The sequence below is a fragment of the Aspergillus affinis genome (assembly GCF_023601865.1).
Source record: "Aspergillus affinis strain CMG 70 chromosome Unknown NODE_60_length_195438_cov_84_765746, whole genome shotgun sequence".
Classification (NCBI taxonomy): Eukaryota; Fungi; Ascomycota; class Eurotiomycetes; order Eurotiales; family Aspergillaceae; genus Aspergillus; species Aspergillus affinis.
The window spans coordinates 107,538-121,657 of NW_026515841.1; the positions used below are offsets into that span (position 1 = coordinate 107,538).

The following is a 14,120-nucleotide window of genomic DNA, read 5'->3' on the forward strand; positions in this document are numbered from 1 at the left end:
AACGCCATACTCCCCTCCTGCCAATAGAATCCAGATCTATCAGATTAGGTGCATTCAACGTTTGAACTACTTGGGTCCTGCAGCTGATATGTACCACCATCCCGGTCGCGGTTGATAATACCCGTTACCAACGTATTCGTGTCGCTATCTCTGGCGCTGACCTTGACCTGTATGTCGACGGAATCAGACCATCTGCTCGTTGCTTTTTCAAACAGCTCCCCTCCCATTCGAGGGCTCAGATATCTACACATCATCCTACCCCGAGTAGGTTGGGGAGGATCAGGGATGACCATGATACTGATAGGGGGCACTGGGATTCGGGATCACCGTGGCGTGGGGTGGGATTATCCGGGGAAATCCCAGCAAAAGCTGAGTTCGCGACCCGTCCCAGATGGATGGATCGTTACATCGACTCGTCTAGAAGTAGGCCGGCATCCGGTTGGAATCGAGGCATTTGCCTATCACAATATAGTTCGTTGTTACATGTCTGCAAGTGCAATGCACGCAGACGGAGTACGTGTGTGCATGCCTGACGGGTTGCCCCGGCCAGGGAAGAAAGGGGGAGTCATTTTTTGCATTTCCCGATTGGGCTGGACTGGATGAATGAATGCGCAATTTACATTCGTAGTGGGCTTTCATTACTGTGATAGTAAAGAGTATTGTACATACTAACTATATTGTATAGAGTATACTATATTCAATGCTAGTATGTATACAGATCTATTGATAGCATCTACCCGTAGAGTAGGAGTCTCCGAGTGGAAACCTGTGGCGTACGGCGACCCTGGTCGATGCTGCAGCCTTGCCGCACCGCCATCTTGATGGACGCTTCTGGCCTGTCCGTTACTTTGGTGTATTTCACTATTCAGGATTCTGCGTTGCGCTTTTTTTATTTTTATTTTTATTTTTTTATTTTTTATTTAATTTTTTTTTTTTTAAATTTGTTCTATTTTTTTCATCCCTAATTATATCGTACTGAAACAACAGCAGAGTAGCGTAGCAAACCATGACACATTGATGAAGATCGATCGACCGAAATAGAGGCCCAGACGGGTTCGGTCTGGCAGCAACTGCCCCAGTTGGACTGACTAAGGTAACCAAAGCAGCCCGGCAACCGACGCGCCCACTAAAAATATTACATTACCGTAATTTTCAATCCGACTCCCGCCATGCCCGATTTGGCACCGAATTTGCCCCCCTCTCGCACCCCCAAAAAAAGCTCTCTCCGTCCTTTCTTTCCTTAAATTTAAAGCATCTCCCCCCCACCCACAGTTTCATTGTATCTCACATCTCCATCCCTCCATATTTCATTCCGCTTTTCCACTCTCTTCTCTCGTCCATATTCTCTCTCTCCTCTCTCGAATTACTTATCCCTTCAATCTTTTTGATTGTGTTTGCCGCTTTCGTCTGTTACTGCAGTATCGAAGATCCGTTGATTGATCAGTCTCTTGAAATTCGCTCTGCTTGGTGCAAGCTGAATTCTTTGAAAACTTCAACCCTTTTTCTCCATCTTTAACTACACATTAATTCATCATGGTATGTTCCTACTCCCGGCCACACTGTGGTCCCAGCTGTGGTCAACCGAACTGTGCGCTAATATGACTCATCTTCAGGCCGAATCGACTACCATCTCCAACACGGAGAATGTGCGTTTTTCTTATTAATACCTATACTTTTTCTTCAGCCGCTCTGCGGTCTTGAGGAAACAGTCAGACTAACATTATGTGCGCTGGCAACAGCTCATGAAGTACATGGCCCTCGACCAGCGAGGTACCGTTCAAGCCGAATACATCTGGATTGACGCCGTCGGTGGCTGCCGTAGCAAGACCAAGGTATGACCGATCCTATTTCCTCAATTAATGTGCGGTAAAATCTGGTGGATCGTGGATGGTGGTGCATTTGGCGGGTCAACAGATCGAAGATCGTCTTATCTGGTCGACTCTGAATCCTGCGATAAGCCCTGCGCACGGAGCCCTTGGCTTGTCCTGTCCCTGCATCCACCCGCTCCACACGTGACCAACCGCATATTGCTTTCAGCCCCTCTTCGATACATGGCTAACTTAATTTTGAATAGACCCTCTCCAAGCCTGTCCAGTCGGTCGACGAGCTCCCCGAATGGAACTTTGACGGTTCCTCGACGGGTCAGGCCCCTGGCGATAACTCCGATGTCTACCTGCGCCCAGTTGCCATCTACCCCGATCCCTTCCGTCTGGGTGACAACATCCTCGTCCTCTGCGAGACCTGGGATTCGGATGGAACCCCCAACAAGTTCAACCACCGTCACGATGCCAACCGCCTGATGGAGGCCAATGTCAAGGAGGAATTCTGGTTCGGTCTGGAACAAGAATACACCCTCCTCGGTAACGATGGCTGGCCGTACGGATGGCCCAAGGGAGGTTTCCCCGGTGCCCAGGGCCCTTACTACTGCGGTGTCGGAACCGGCAAGGTCTACTGCCGTGATATCGTTGAGGCTCACTTCCGCGCTTGCTTGTACGCTGGTATCAAGATCTCCGGTATCAACGCCGAGGTCATGCCCTCGCAATGGGAGTACCAAGTCGGTCCCTGCAGCGGAATCGAGAGTGAGTCTTCCTTTCCCCCAATCAATTGATCTGTTCATGTCTAACAATAACAGTGGGTGACCACCTCTGGTTGTCCCGATTCATCCTCCACCGTGTCGCCGAGGAATTCGGTGTCCGCATCTCTTTCGAGCCCAAGCCCATCAAGGGTGAATGGAACGGAGCTGGTCTCCACACCAACGTCTCCTCCGCCTCGATGCGTGCCGATGGCGGTATGAAGGTCATCGAAGCCGCCATGAAGAAGCTGGAGGCGCGTCACGTCGAGCACATTGCCGTCTACGGCGAAGGTAACGAGGAGCGTCTGACCGGCCGTCACGAGACCGGCGACATCGACAAGTTCAGCTACGGCGTTGCCGACCGTGGTGGCTCGATCCGTATTCCCCGCCAATGTGCCAAGGATGGCAAGGGTTACTTTGAAGATCGTCGCCCTGCCAGTAATGCTTGCCCTTACCAGATCACTGGTATCATCGTTGAGACTGTACGTTCTTATCAACCCTTTTTTCCCCCTGAAGATGTACTGACTTCAACAGCTCTGCGGTGGCCTTTAAATCCTTTATTACTTAGCAACTCGTATACCCTCCGGCGTCATATGGGAGCAGAACTGAGGCAAGCAGCCTTGGCAGTCGGGAGAAAACATAGAATTTTATTTTTGTTGTTTTCTTTTTTCTTATTCCTGGCCTATTAGATTGGTTCCGGGTTTCTTTCTTTACTCCAAGATGCCAGGTTGCCCATCTACGTTCGTTTCCATCCTTGCATTTGTTTTTTGTTAGTGTTATGTGTTACGGCAAACATAGAAGAATCATTCTCTTCAGAGGTGAAATGGACAATCATAGGAATGAATATGGTGGATCAAAAAAAAAAAAAAAAGAAAGAAAAAAAAAGAAAAAAACAAAACACACATAGCTTTACCTTGTCACAGTAGATAGTGTATCAACATCACTCATTAATCAAGATATTGAGACCAAACATCAAAATTACTTGAACAGTCTAGTAGTCTTGGTCGTCTTGACTTGCTGTAGTCCTGAAGCCACAACGGTGTAATTCATACAACTCCTACAGACATGAAGATGTGTCTAGCCCTGAATAATCCACATATCATCTTTCTCATCACCCAACATACAGGATCTGATTCTGAGTCTGCATATCCTAGCCATCACAGAACATTATTCCATAAACCAACTGGCAGACGGCTCAGGTAGTGAGAATGACTGGTCTTTCATGTATGACATAATAGAAATACCCCTCGCGGGCGATCGATTGATCGATTCAACCCTCAGCTCTTCGCAATACATGACCGTCCCTCCTCTCCTTGTACATGTATGTACCTGTGCCTTGAAGTTCTTAGGGGACAGTAGTAGGAAGGGGGATAAGTGCCCGAGCGAGATCCGTGGCCTACAGTTAGCTCTGATCGCTTCACCCTACATCAATCATCACTATGGTGTCAAGTCGAAGAGTCCGCCACGATCAGGGACGAGTTACACGTCGAACATCATCTACTCATCCTGCCATTGAACCCAGCGAGTCGGTCAAACCCGCAGCATCCTGCGAGCAGAACTCGTCTTTACTCACACCCGACCGAAGAATCTCGTCGAAGCGGGATGGCTCGCAGAACGATACGAGCGCTTGCTTGAGCAGGAAAGGGGGCGCTCGCAGTCTTATCCTTACGAGCACAGGGCTTCTCGGGGAGGATACCGGTCCCGTCAGAGACGACGAGGATGGCAACGACGAGATCCCTCTTCGCGGAAGCGTAGGGGGGTTTGGGCCAAGGAGGAAGATAACCTGAGAAGCCCTTGACTGACGCAGAACGGCAGAGGCTGAAGGATTAGAATCGCTGCTATATACATACATCTGTAGGAAAGAGGGTTGCTAGAAGGGCCGGAAAGCATGAGTCGCGGTTTGAACCGTGACGATTTTCTTGAAACGCGACCAGGACTGTGGAATCAAGGTAGGCGCTGAATAAGAATGAAAGATTCCTTCAATGAATGAATGAACGACCTCAAATGAGTCGACACACTGGTTAGCTCCATCTAGACCCGATCCTTCGGAGATAGATCTCGAATCCAGAAATTTCCGAATCCTTCGGACATAAGACTGTGTCTACTCTATACGTAGTCCTCGGATATTCCATACAGAGAGAGGTGAATATCCCGAGTTCGGCCGAATGCTCACACATACGGAGTTAGGTAATTGGGTGATGTTGTTGGTATATGGTATGTAGTCATGATGAGTATGAGTGAGTCTTAGTATAAGTATGGAAGGAGGTAGCTACCTAGCTTAATTTGATTCAGCTCGAAAAGTCCAGGTGAAATACTCCGTACTTCTTTTGGACTTGCTTTGTATAATATCACCTGTTCTTTTATCTATCTATCTCTTTATCTATTCATCGGACATCATCTATCTATCGATCTATACTCTACTCTACTCTACCCACTCAGCAAACTGCACTGATTACGAACCTCACCACCAATATCACCCATACAAAACTACACTACCAACATACCTCTACTTACATCCAACCCCCAATCAATAACCCCCTTGAAATAGAGGAAGAGCAAAAAAAAAAAAAAAAAAAAAAAAAAAAAAACCCGCCAAAAAAATGAAAATCCTCCTCTCCGGCGCCGGAATAACAAGCAACACGCTCGCCCACTTCCTCCCCCGCCAAGGCCACACCCTCACGATCCTCGAACGCGCCCCGACTCTCCGAGACACAGGCCTGCAAATCGATCTGCGCGGCCCGGGCGTGGAAGTGATTCGACGGATGGGACTTGAGAGCGCACTTAAGGAGAAGACGATTCGGGAGGAGGGGATTCAGGTTGTTGATAGGGTGGGGAGGAGGAGGGCTTGGTTTCCTGTTTCATCCTCCACGGAGGGGGATTTGTTGAGTACTTCTGGCGATGGGGATGGGAGGGGTGTTTGGAATGGGAAGGGCAAGGGGAGGAAGAGGAAGAATACTACGTTAACTACCGAGTGGGAGGTTATGAGGGGGGATTTGTGTCGGTTGTTGTTTGATTCTGCTCTGAAGGGTCAAGAGCAAGGGAAGGGTAAGGTGGAGTATCGATTCGGGACCTCGATTGATGAACTCCATGAACGGGCGGACGGGGTGGATGTGCGGTTCTCGACGGGGGAGAAGGAAGAGTTCGATCTGGTGATTGGTGCAGATGGACAGAATTCGAAGGTGAGGGAGTTGTTGATTGCTGAGAGGGAGCGTCAGAGAAGGTTATTGTCTCAGGGTCAGCAGCAGCCACAACTGAATCAGGGTCAAGGTCAAGATCAAGAAGCAGTGCATGGCACTGGCCATGCACTGACAGATCCATTCAAGCCCCTAGGCGTGTATGCCGGTCTCTTCACGACTTCTTGGCCTCTCCCGACTCTATCTGACAACCCCTCTCCTTCCTCATCATCATCTCAACCTCAACCTCAACCAAACCCCGACTCAAACAAACTAATTGGAACCGCCTACCTCGCGCCCTCCAAACGAGCCATCTTCACCCGCCGCCACCACCCACACAGAATCCAAGTCTACCTCTTCTGCCGCACCGACAGCCCGGCCTTCGCGGCGCTGAGACAAGGTCATATGGATCCAGTCGAGGAGAAAGCGCTCCTGAAGCACCATTTCGCAGACGCGGGGTGGAAAACGGATCGGTTGATGAAGGCACTTGAGGAGGCGGAGGATTTTTATTGTGAGAGGATTGGGTTCGTGAGTATGGAGGGATGGTCGACTCTTCTCCCTTCTCCTCCTGCCTCCTCTGGTTCTGGGGAGCGGGATTTAACTGGAGAGCATGGTGGCAGGGACACAACCAGGGCTAGCTACACAGGCGGCCGTATTGTTCTTGTCGGCGACGCAGCGTACGCTCCCTCCGTGACGACAGGCATGGGGACCACGGCGGGCGTGGTTGGCGCGTATGTCCTGGCCGGGGAGATTGGGAAGCATTGCACTTCTCAAATTGCATCTGGCCCTGCTGCGTCTACCAGAGCCCATCATCTTCCCTCATCATCATCTGGCATCGAACCTACCAGATATACTCCGGAGTCTGAACCTACTTCTACCACCACGCCCCCCTCCATCTCAACATCCAATATTCAACAGGCAATCCTCAACTACGAACACAACCTCCGTCCTTTCATAACCTACATCCAGAAAGACCTCTCCGAGGGAAAAAGTGCGTGGGACTCACTGCCCCAGACGAAGTTTGGGGTCGGGATGTGGAATGTTATGTTGGGTGTTTGTTCGTGGTTGAGGGTGGATACGTTTGGGGGTTGGGTGAGGGATGAGATTTACAAGGTGAAGGGAGAGAAGGGGGAGAGGGGGTGGGTTTTACCGGATTATGAGGAGGAGGGGAATTATCATCGGTTAGGGAAGAGGGAGTAGGATTACGCATATGTTTATGGGAGGGGTTCAGTTTGGGTCTGGCTATAGGGTGTAATTTGTATAGTATATGGAGGGAGGGGAGAGAGGATAGATTGGATGAGGTTATTGATTGTAGCTACAGTAGATGGAATTAGTTTTTGGTTTAGAGAATATTGCGATCAGGTTTTGACTGCATGAGTCAACGCGAGGTCACAACCAAGAATATCATGTACTCTTGTACTCATGTACTTGACTCTTGTAGTGGTCGTGCGATCATGCACTCATATAGTCTTGTTTGAAGTTCTCCCCTGATGCAGGTGTTCTGTGCATTGATTCTGTCAATCCTGTTCAGGAAAACCCATATCCGTAGACTATTTTTGTCTACAAGGTATAATGTACTGTACAAGGACAAGGAGAAGTATAACGATAGAGATCCTCGACGATTATGGATTACATTATACAGTTAACCTGAAGACCATGGTCTATCTTCATGATCAGACCAAGTATATACGTATCTACTTAGATATATAAACTACCCCCTCCTAAACATCCCAAACCGAAACAACCCATCCAACCCCCTCTGCTCCCTCTCCCTTCTCGCCGCCCCATCCACAATCTTCCCTTCCCCGTCCTCCCCCTCCCCCTCACTCCCACTCTCCCCTCCTCTCCTCCTCTTCCTCCCCTCCACAACCCTCAACAACACCTCCATCACCACCGACGCCAAAATACTCGCACACAAAATCCCCACCATCACCAAATTACTCTTTCGATACTTCGCCCGTCCCTCCGCCTCGTAATCGCTCGCCCACCCCGTATACAACGCATACGTCGTCAGAATCGAGCCCAGATTGCCCAGTCCCGAAACGACCGCCGAGGCAGCCGCCACGCCGACTTCGCCGTGTCGTGGCTGGAAGATTTCCGTTGTCCAGGTCATCGTGATGGGCACTGTGGGGCCCAGACCGAAGCCGACGATTAGGAGGCCGCCGTAGCGGGGCCAGCTGTTTGAGGCGGTTCCGGCGTAGGTGGTCAGGAGGAGGCCGAGGATTTGGAAGCAGACGGGGATGGAGAAGAAGATTGCGCGGTGCCGGTGGAAGCGGTCGGAGAGGGGGGTGACGAGGAGGATGGCGATTAGGTCCATCTGTTTTTTGGTGGGTTGGGTTAGTATGATAATTGAGGTAGTTGAGATGGTGAAGGGATAGACGTACGATCCAGATCGGAGCTGTCAGAAGACTCAAGTCGATTCCGTTCAAACTCGGGTTAATTCCCTTGATAATGACAGTGGCGTAATTCTGCACGCCGATGCCCACGCCCACCACGCCAAAGTACATGATCAGGAGTGGCCACAGCCGCCAATCCAGGAGCACCCGCGTGAGATCGCGCAAGGTCCACTGCGGTCGGTGATACACGCGCTTCAGGTCGTAGTAGTGGATTTCGGCGTCGCGGCCGGTCAGCGCCGGCTTGCTGCGCGGGATCCACCAGAGGTATTTGCGCTGGGGAGGCTGCTCGCCAGGAGCCGTGGGTCGGTCGGGGAGCCACCAGAGCAGCACGATGCCGACGGCTACGGTGATGACGCCGTACACGAGGAACATCCATTGGAAGCCGACGAGGCCATGCGCGCCGTCCATCTCCTGAAATCCGGCCGACACGAGTCCAACGACGGCGGCGGAGACCTGCGCGGCCGTGTAGTATTGACCGATGCGTTTGCCGGTGCGAGACGGGGGGTAGAACAGGGTGAGGTAGTAGGCCATGCCGGGCCACATGCCGGCGATGACGATACCCAGGAGGAGACGAAGGAGACTGCGACGGTTAGTATTTGGAGTCGTGCCATTCTCCGGTGGGGAACGTACTATAAACTCCAGGCGGCTTTCATCGCCGCCATACACGCCCCGATAATCCCCACGCTGATGACAATCCGACTCATCCAGACGTGCGGGCTCAACCGCGTCATGATCAGGTTAGACGGCAGATCGAACACGACATAACACACGTAGAACAAAGCCAACCCGGTCGAGATCTGATGCGGCGTCAAGTTCAAGACGGAGCCAAGATCATGCCCAACGTCGGCGTTCATAGTCTGCGCCAACCCGACATTGGATCGAATAGCGGAGCAGAGGAAGTACAGCACCCAGAAGGCGGGGATGATGCGGTAGTCCAATTTTCTGCACCGGTCAGCGATTTCCTTCCCGTGCCTTTCTCTGGCTTGCTTAGACTCACCGGTAGATGCGCTCGATGTTGGCGACATCGGGCTCTTCGCCCGACTCACGATCGTCGCGACTGTCTTGATCGCCTTCGTGAATATTCTGGGGCGGATGTTTATCCCGGTCGTCGGCCGGGGGGTATTGCGTTGACGACATAATTAGGCTAAAAAGGTTGATTAGTTAAAATCCGAGGGTTCGTTCATTGGACGGCACAACCTTACCAAAGAAGTGCTGCAGAACTGAAACAAACGAACTTTTACGATGAAGATACGAGAAAGAGAAAGAAAAGAAGAGAATCAAAAAGCCGCCGGTGAAGAGAAAAGAAAGCAACCGAAGATCAGCACAAGACCTCCAAGAAATAAAACTTCGAACCCCGCACGTCGACGGAGAAGATCTGGACTCGAACGAATGTGACCGTCGATCCACACAGTTGCGCTGTGGCTGCACTGCTTAACCCTGCGGTGTTTAATTAGCTTCTTGGTCTCTCGGGTGGGGGGAAGGAGACGAGGAGGATGGAAGAAAACGAAAAGAAATGAGGATGGGTAACACTAGGGATTAATCTCCGATCAGCTGGAGCCAAGAACCTACCTGCACAGGGGACATGGCGAGTTGAAGAAAAGGGACACTGCAGGGGAGGTAATCTTCAGACAATGCTGGAATTTAGATCGCAACTACCGGGATCAGAGAGGAACTGATTGATTGATTAGAGGTGATGATAGCCGAGCTGATCACGGGACTGTCCGGACGGGTCTGGCAGAATCAAAAATATTATTAAATCTCAGCCTGTCAGTCTGTCAGTGTCAGTGTCAGTGTCAAATACCACAACCGAGGTCCTACGAAAAGGAATCGCAGTCCAGAATGAAGACGAGAACCCCAAAAAAAGGAAAAATATGGGATGCCGACCGTCGGAGTCCCACGCAGCCAATCAGAGGTGGTGATCGCCTCAACCTTCAATGGCTGTCAAGACTCAAGGTACAATCTAGAAGCCATCGCTGGATACTATTCCGAGTGGTCTTACCCTCTCTCTTCCCTCCTGGTTGGGTGTTGGGAAGGAAATCCCACCCGGTGAACGCGTTGGAATTGGTCGATCGGCGTGACTCAACACTCAAAGTCAACGCTTTCCCGAGCCCTTCTCCTTCTCCATGCGTTCGCCGGTCAAGCTGCGAGCTAAAATATTATCCACCTGACTAACTGCAGGACAATCAGATACACACTTTCGATTTCTGTCAGTATCATCAACACTAAATCCTACGGCATTCTAGACATGGAATGGAATACATTCCACGGATATTCAATCCGATCCCATCCAGATCTCACGGCATTCCTCAAATCTTGGCCTTCCGGATGCGGTTGACCTGACCGTCCAGAGAGAGCACGGGAGTAAGATCGACTCCACCCGGATCTCGACCGCTGACAGTCCGCATCTGGTGCAGCCGGCAGGTATGCGCATTGTGGATAATGATATGAACGAGCCTTGGTCATCAGGTCGATCACGAAAACGACCGTCCGTTGATATAGAATACATACATACGTACATACATACATACATACACACTCGACATGAACCAGACACTATCTCCTGAATACTCCATGTGTTCAACACTCGGAATGTCATCTCATCTCGGCCAACCCCCCCGAAACCCGAGTCAGCAGTCAGTCGGCATGTAACCTGGATCGCCACCGCGTCTAGACAGTCGCATCGAGGCCTCCCGAGACTGTACGCCGAAGTAAGGCGTCAGGAGTAAGGGGGGCTTTACGGATTGCCACATGCACTGCGGACAGGTGCATCGTTAGGGTGAGTCTCGGTGTAACGGCTCGAGCCAATCGCTTCCAACGGGGCGTGGGAAGTCAAACCGGTGGCGTGTTCTAGATCGGGGAGTCCGGTTTATCGCTTGCGGAATTCGCAATACTGGGTGTGCATCAGGGCGGTCATAAAGATAGGGCTGGTTTACAGTACTTTGTAGGCTGGCCCCTGCGTCGTCGACCTTGATGTACAAACTGTAATTACCCCTACCCCCTTAATCCGGGCGTTGTATGTACTACATTCATGAAAGAAGATATGGTCATAACCAATAATAGGTTCTCAGCCTCAACTGGTATCTAATTATACATGAAGCGACATGACATGGGTATAAGTTAGAAGTAAGGGTGGCGGGCCGAATGCCTCCTGCAACCTGTGCCCGATGCAAGGAGGCCTCCACCGTAAGCCACGACGATGTAAAAACAAAATCCAAAAAATTCATGGTATCATCCAGAAGAAAAATAAGCAGGCCATCTATTCGATCACGCCTTCTCTGCATCCTGGCGATGTTCCACGCTCACGTTCTCGTCGCTGTCCTTCTCCAGCGACTTGTGATTGTGGTTCAGCACGCTGGCACGACGTACCGCATCGTCTTCCACGTCCGCTAGGGTGTGCAGAAGCTCGCCCTTCTTGCCGTACATATGAGGCTCGTCGCGGGCGGTCTTGACTAGGGACATCACGCTCTTGGTCTTGCGGAAGATCCGGTCCATTTCTTCCAGGGAGCGGCGAGTCGTTTCGGGGTAGAAGAAGTAGACGACGGGGAAGATAGCCGCATTACTGTGTGCGGGTTAGTCTTGGATTCAATTTAATGTTAGAGCAGAAAAGACTTACATGACGGCAAAGATGATGTAGGTCTGGTACTTGATGTTCTGGAAGGCAACCGGGGTGATCATGACGACCATAAAGTTGAAGATCCAGTTGGACGACGTCGCCAGAGCGTTGGCCGGCGCACGGATCTTCAGAGGCACGATCTCGGCCGGGTACAACCAGGTCATGCCCAGCCAGCCAATGGCGAAGAAGGTGTTGAACACGAACAGGAACACCGTACAGGCGACGTTGGCGCCCGAGTTCGAAATACTGGCGGTGACGGCAAGGATTACCATGGAGATCGACATACCGGCCGCACCGAACAGCATCAGACTGCGGCGACCGAAGATTTCAATGGTGAACACGGCCACCCACGACGCGATGAAGTACTCGGTTCCGTTGCAGGCCGCGATGAGGCGCGAGTTGATCAGGCTCATGCCCAGCTGGTTCTCCAACACCACGGGGATGTAGTAGGTGATCAGGTTGATACCGGAAATCTGCTGGAACATCTGGTTGACGTAGGCGAGCACCGTTCGGTGGAAGTGGCGGTTCTCGTCCATGGTGAACATGTCGCGGAAGGAGCCCTTGGCCATCTCCAGCACGGTGGCCTTGATGGCGGTGAATTCGGTCTGGACGAAGGTTTCGTCGGCCTCCTCGCCTAGCAGAGCGGCCAGCACTTCTTGCGCCTCGTCCTCGCGGCCCTTCAGCACGAGCCAGCGAGGGGATTCCGGAAGGAACATGACGAAGGCCAGGATGATGGCGGCAAAGAAGATCTGGAAGGCCAATGGGAATCGCCAGGCCACCTCGCTAGGGTCGGCAAAGAGAAGACCGAAGTCGATCCAGTAGCTGATGGTGATTCCACAGGTAATCATGGCACCTTCGATCATGACCAGCTGACCACGTCGGTTGGATTTGCAGCACTCGGACTGCCAAGTAGGCACGGTCGAGGTGTTCATGCCGTTTCCTGATGCAAGGCTGGTTAGCGATCTTTGACGTGCACCAATTATATTGTATAGATGATCTGAAAAGAAAATGCTCACCGAAACCAGTGACCAGACGGCCGACGATAAGCTGAGGCAGATGGTAGGCGGTTGTCTGCAGCAGAGCACCGATAACCATGATGAAAGAACCAACGAAGATCGTTTTCCGGCGACCCAACCAATTGCCCACCCAGATGGTGGGAATCGAACCGGCGAAGCATCCCAAGTTGTAAGCAGCAACAACAATACCTGATATAGTGTTAGTGAAGCGAGGAAAAAAAAAAGAATGAAGATGGACATACCTTGACGAGTTGATTGAGCACTTTGTTCAGCGGCATTTAGGCTGTCCCAGTAGTCACCGTTGGTCGCGATTGTAGGGAAGTATTTGATGAAGGACTGGAGGGTCAAAAGACCACCGGTGACACCCTGATCGTATCCGAACAGCAAGAAATCCATACCAGCAATGAGGCCGATAGCGACCTGCAGCTTGCCGCCCTGAAGGCCCAAGTAGCTGCGCGCCATGGTGAAGTGTAGACCGGATTCCTCTATATCACGTATTTCTGACTCCCTAGGGGAATTGATTAAGGAGTACCAGTACGAACAGGTAGACTCATGAGAGGACGAGAAGGAGGATGTGTCAGACGGAAGACCTCTCGAGGAAGAAGGGTATGACAGAGAGCGGGAGAAACAAGGTTAAAAGGAAAGAAGCAAGAAGATCCGGGTTACACGGCGGGAGGTGAACGGGTTTATAAACGGCGTCGAGACAGCCAGAGAGAGACCGGGATGAGTTCCTGGAGGGTAAATGAAATACATTGACTAACATTGACTAGGCAGGAAGAAGAATAATTAAATTCGCGAGCACAGAAAATAATAAATTAATGAAACATATAATAGTCCCAACCAGGCCAACAGACCAATGACACCGCGGTATTTCCATGCCAGAACAGGGTACCCCCAAATTAACTTCCACGGGAGCAGAGGGTACAGAGTACAGACAGAAGCAAAAGCAAAGGAAATACGGAGTAACGCAAACGATGAGACGGCACGGTGATTGGAGTGAATGCTTCGTGGTGAGAGACCGACGTCTCCACCTCTCCGGATCGAGAGAATGCAAAGCAGCTGGGGGTCCGGTAGGCGACGGAGAGTCGCTACGACAGGTATGTTTTCCCCGACTTTCCTGGCTCTCTCCAGATGGAATGGTCCGGTGCCATTGGGCGTACCAGACCGGCCAGAGAGGGGAGACAGAGAGAGGGAGCGAGGGAATCCCCACTTCCAGGCCGACGTTGACTGTAGTCCGTGGACCGAAGCGCATCGGTAGGCTAAAGGGCTCGGAAAGAGAGAGAGAGGACACCCTCCGCAAAAGCAGGTCGCATGGCCGAAATGACGACGGGCCTCCACGATGGGATCGGC

At 51.4% G+C, this 14,120-nt stretch overlaps 5 protein-coding genes across 5 annotated transcripts; 3 read left to right on the forward strand and 2 right to left on the reverse strand.

The window, feature by feature from the left end:
* Positions 1-1,533: 1,533 nt before the first annotated feature.
* On the forward strand, positions 1,534-3,124 carry glnA (glutamate--ammonia ligase; the record flags this gene model as incomplete). Its single annotated transcript, XM_053101513.1, has 6 exons — positions 1,534-1,536; positions 1,614-1,646; positions 1,740-1,832; positions 2,075-2,579; positions 2,633-3,054; positions 3,107-3,124. 6 exons carry the CDS (start codon positions 1,534-1,536, stop codon positions 3,122-3,124), a joined length of 1,074 nt encoding a protein of 357 aa, XP_052954923.1.
* An 887-nt stretch (positions 3,125-4,011) lies between these two features.
* On the forward strand, positions 4,012-4,359 carry KD926_008929 (uncharacterized protein; the record flags this gene model as incomplete). Its single annotated transcript, XM_053101514.1, has 1 exon — positions 4,012-4,359. One exon carries the CDS (start codon positions 4,012-4,014, stop codon positions 4,357-4,359), a length of 348 nt encoding a protein of 115 aa, XP_052954924.1.
* An 813-nt stretch (positions 4,360-5,172) lies between these two features.
* On the forward strand, positions 5,173-6,945 carry KD926_008930 (putative FAD-binding monooxygenase; the record flags this gene model as incomplete). The annotated part of the gene is made up of 1 exon (XM_053101515.1): positions 5,173-6,945. The coding sequence occupies one exon, from the start codon at positions 5,173-5,175 to the stop codon at positions 6,943-6,945; it is 1,773 nt and encodes a 590-aa protein (XP_052954925.1).
* A 511-nt stretch (positions 6,946-7,456) lies between these two features.
* KD926_008931 (putative MFS transporter) lies at positions 7,457-9,278 on the reverse strand (the record flags this gene model as incomplete). Its single annotated transcript, XM_053101516.1, has 4 exons — positions 7,457-8,062; positions 8,130-8,721; positions 8,772-9,083; positions 9,139-9,278. 4 exons carry the CDS (start codon positions 9,276-9,278, stop codon positions 7,457-7,459), a joined length of 1,650 nt encoding a protein of 549 aa, XP_052954926.1.
* A 2,127-nt stretch (positions 9,279-11,405) lies between these two features.
* KD926_008932 (sugar porter family MFS transporter) lies at positions 11,406-13,232 on the reverse strand (the record flags this gene model as incomplete). The annotated part of the gene is made up of 4 exons (XM_053101517.1): positions 11,406-11,700; positions 11,755-12,694; positions 12,771-12,959; positions 13,013-13,232. 4 exons carry the CDS (start codon positions 13,230-13,232, stop codon positions 11,406-11,408), a joined length of 1,644 nt encoding a protein of 547 aa, XP_052954927.1.
* Between the last annotated feature and the right edge of the window lie 888 nt (positions 13,233-14,120).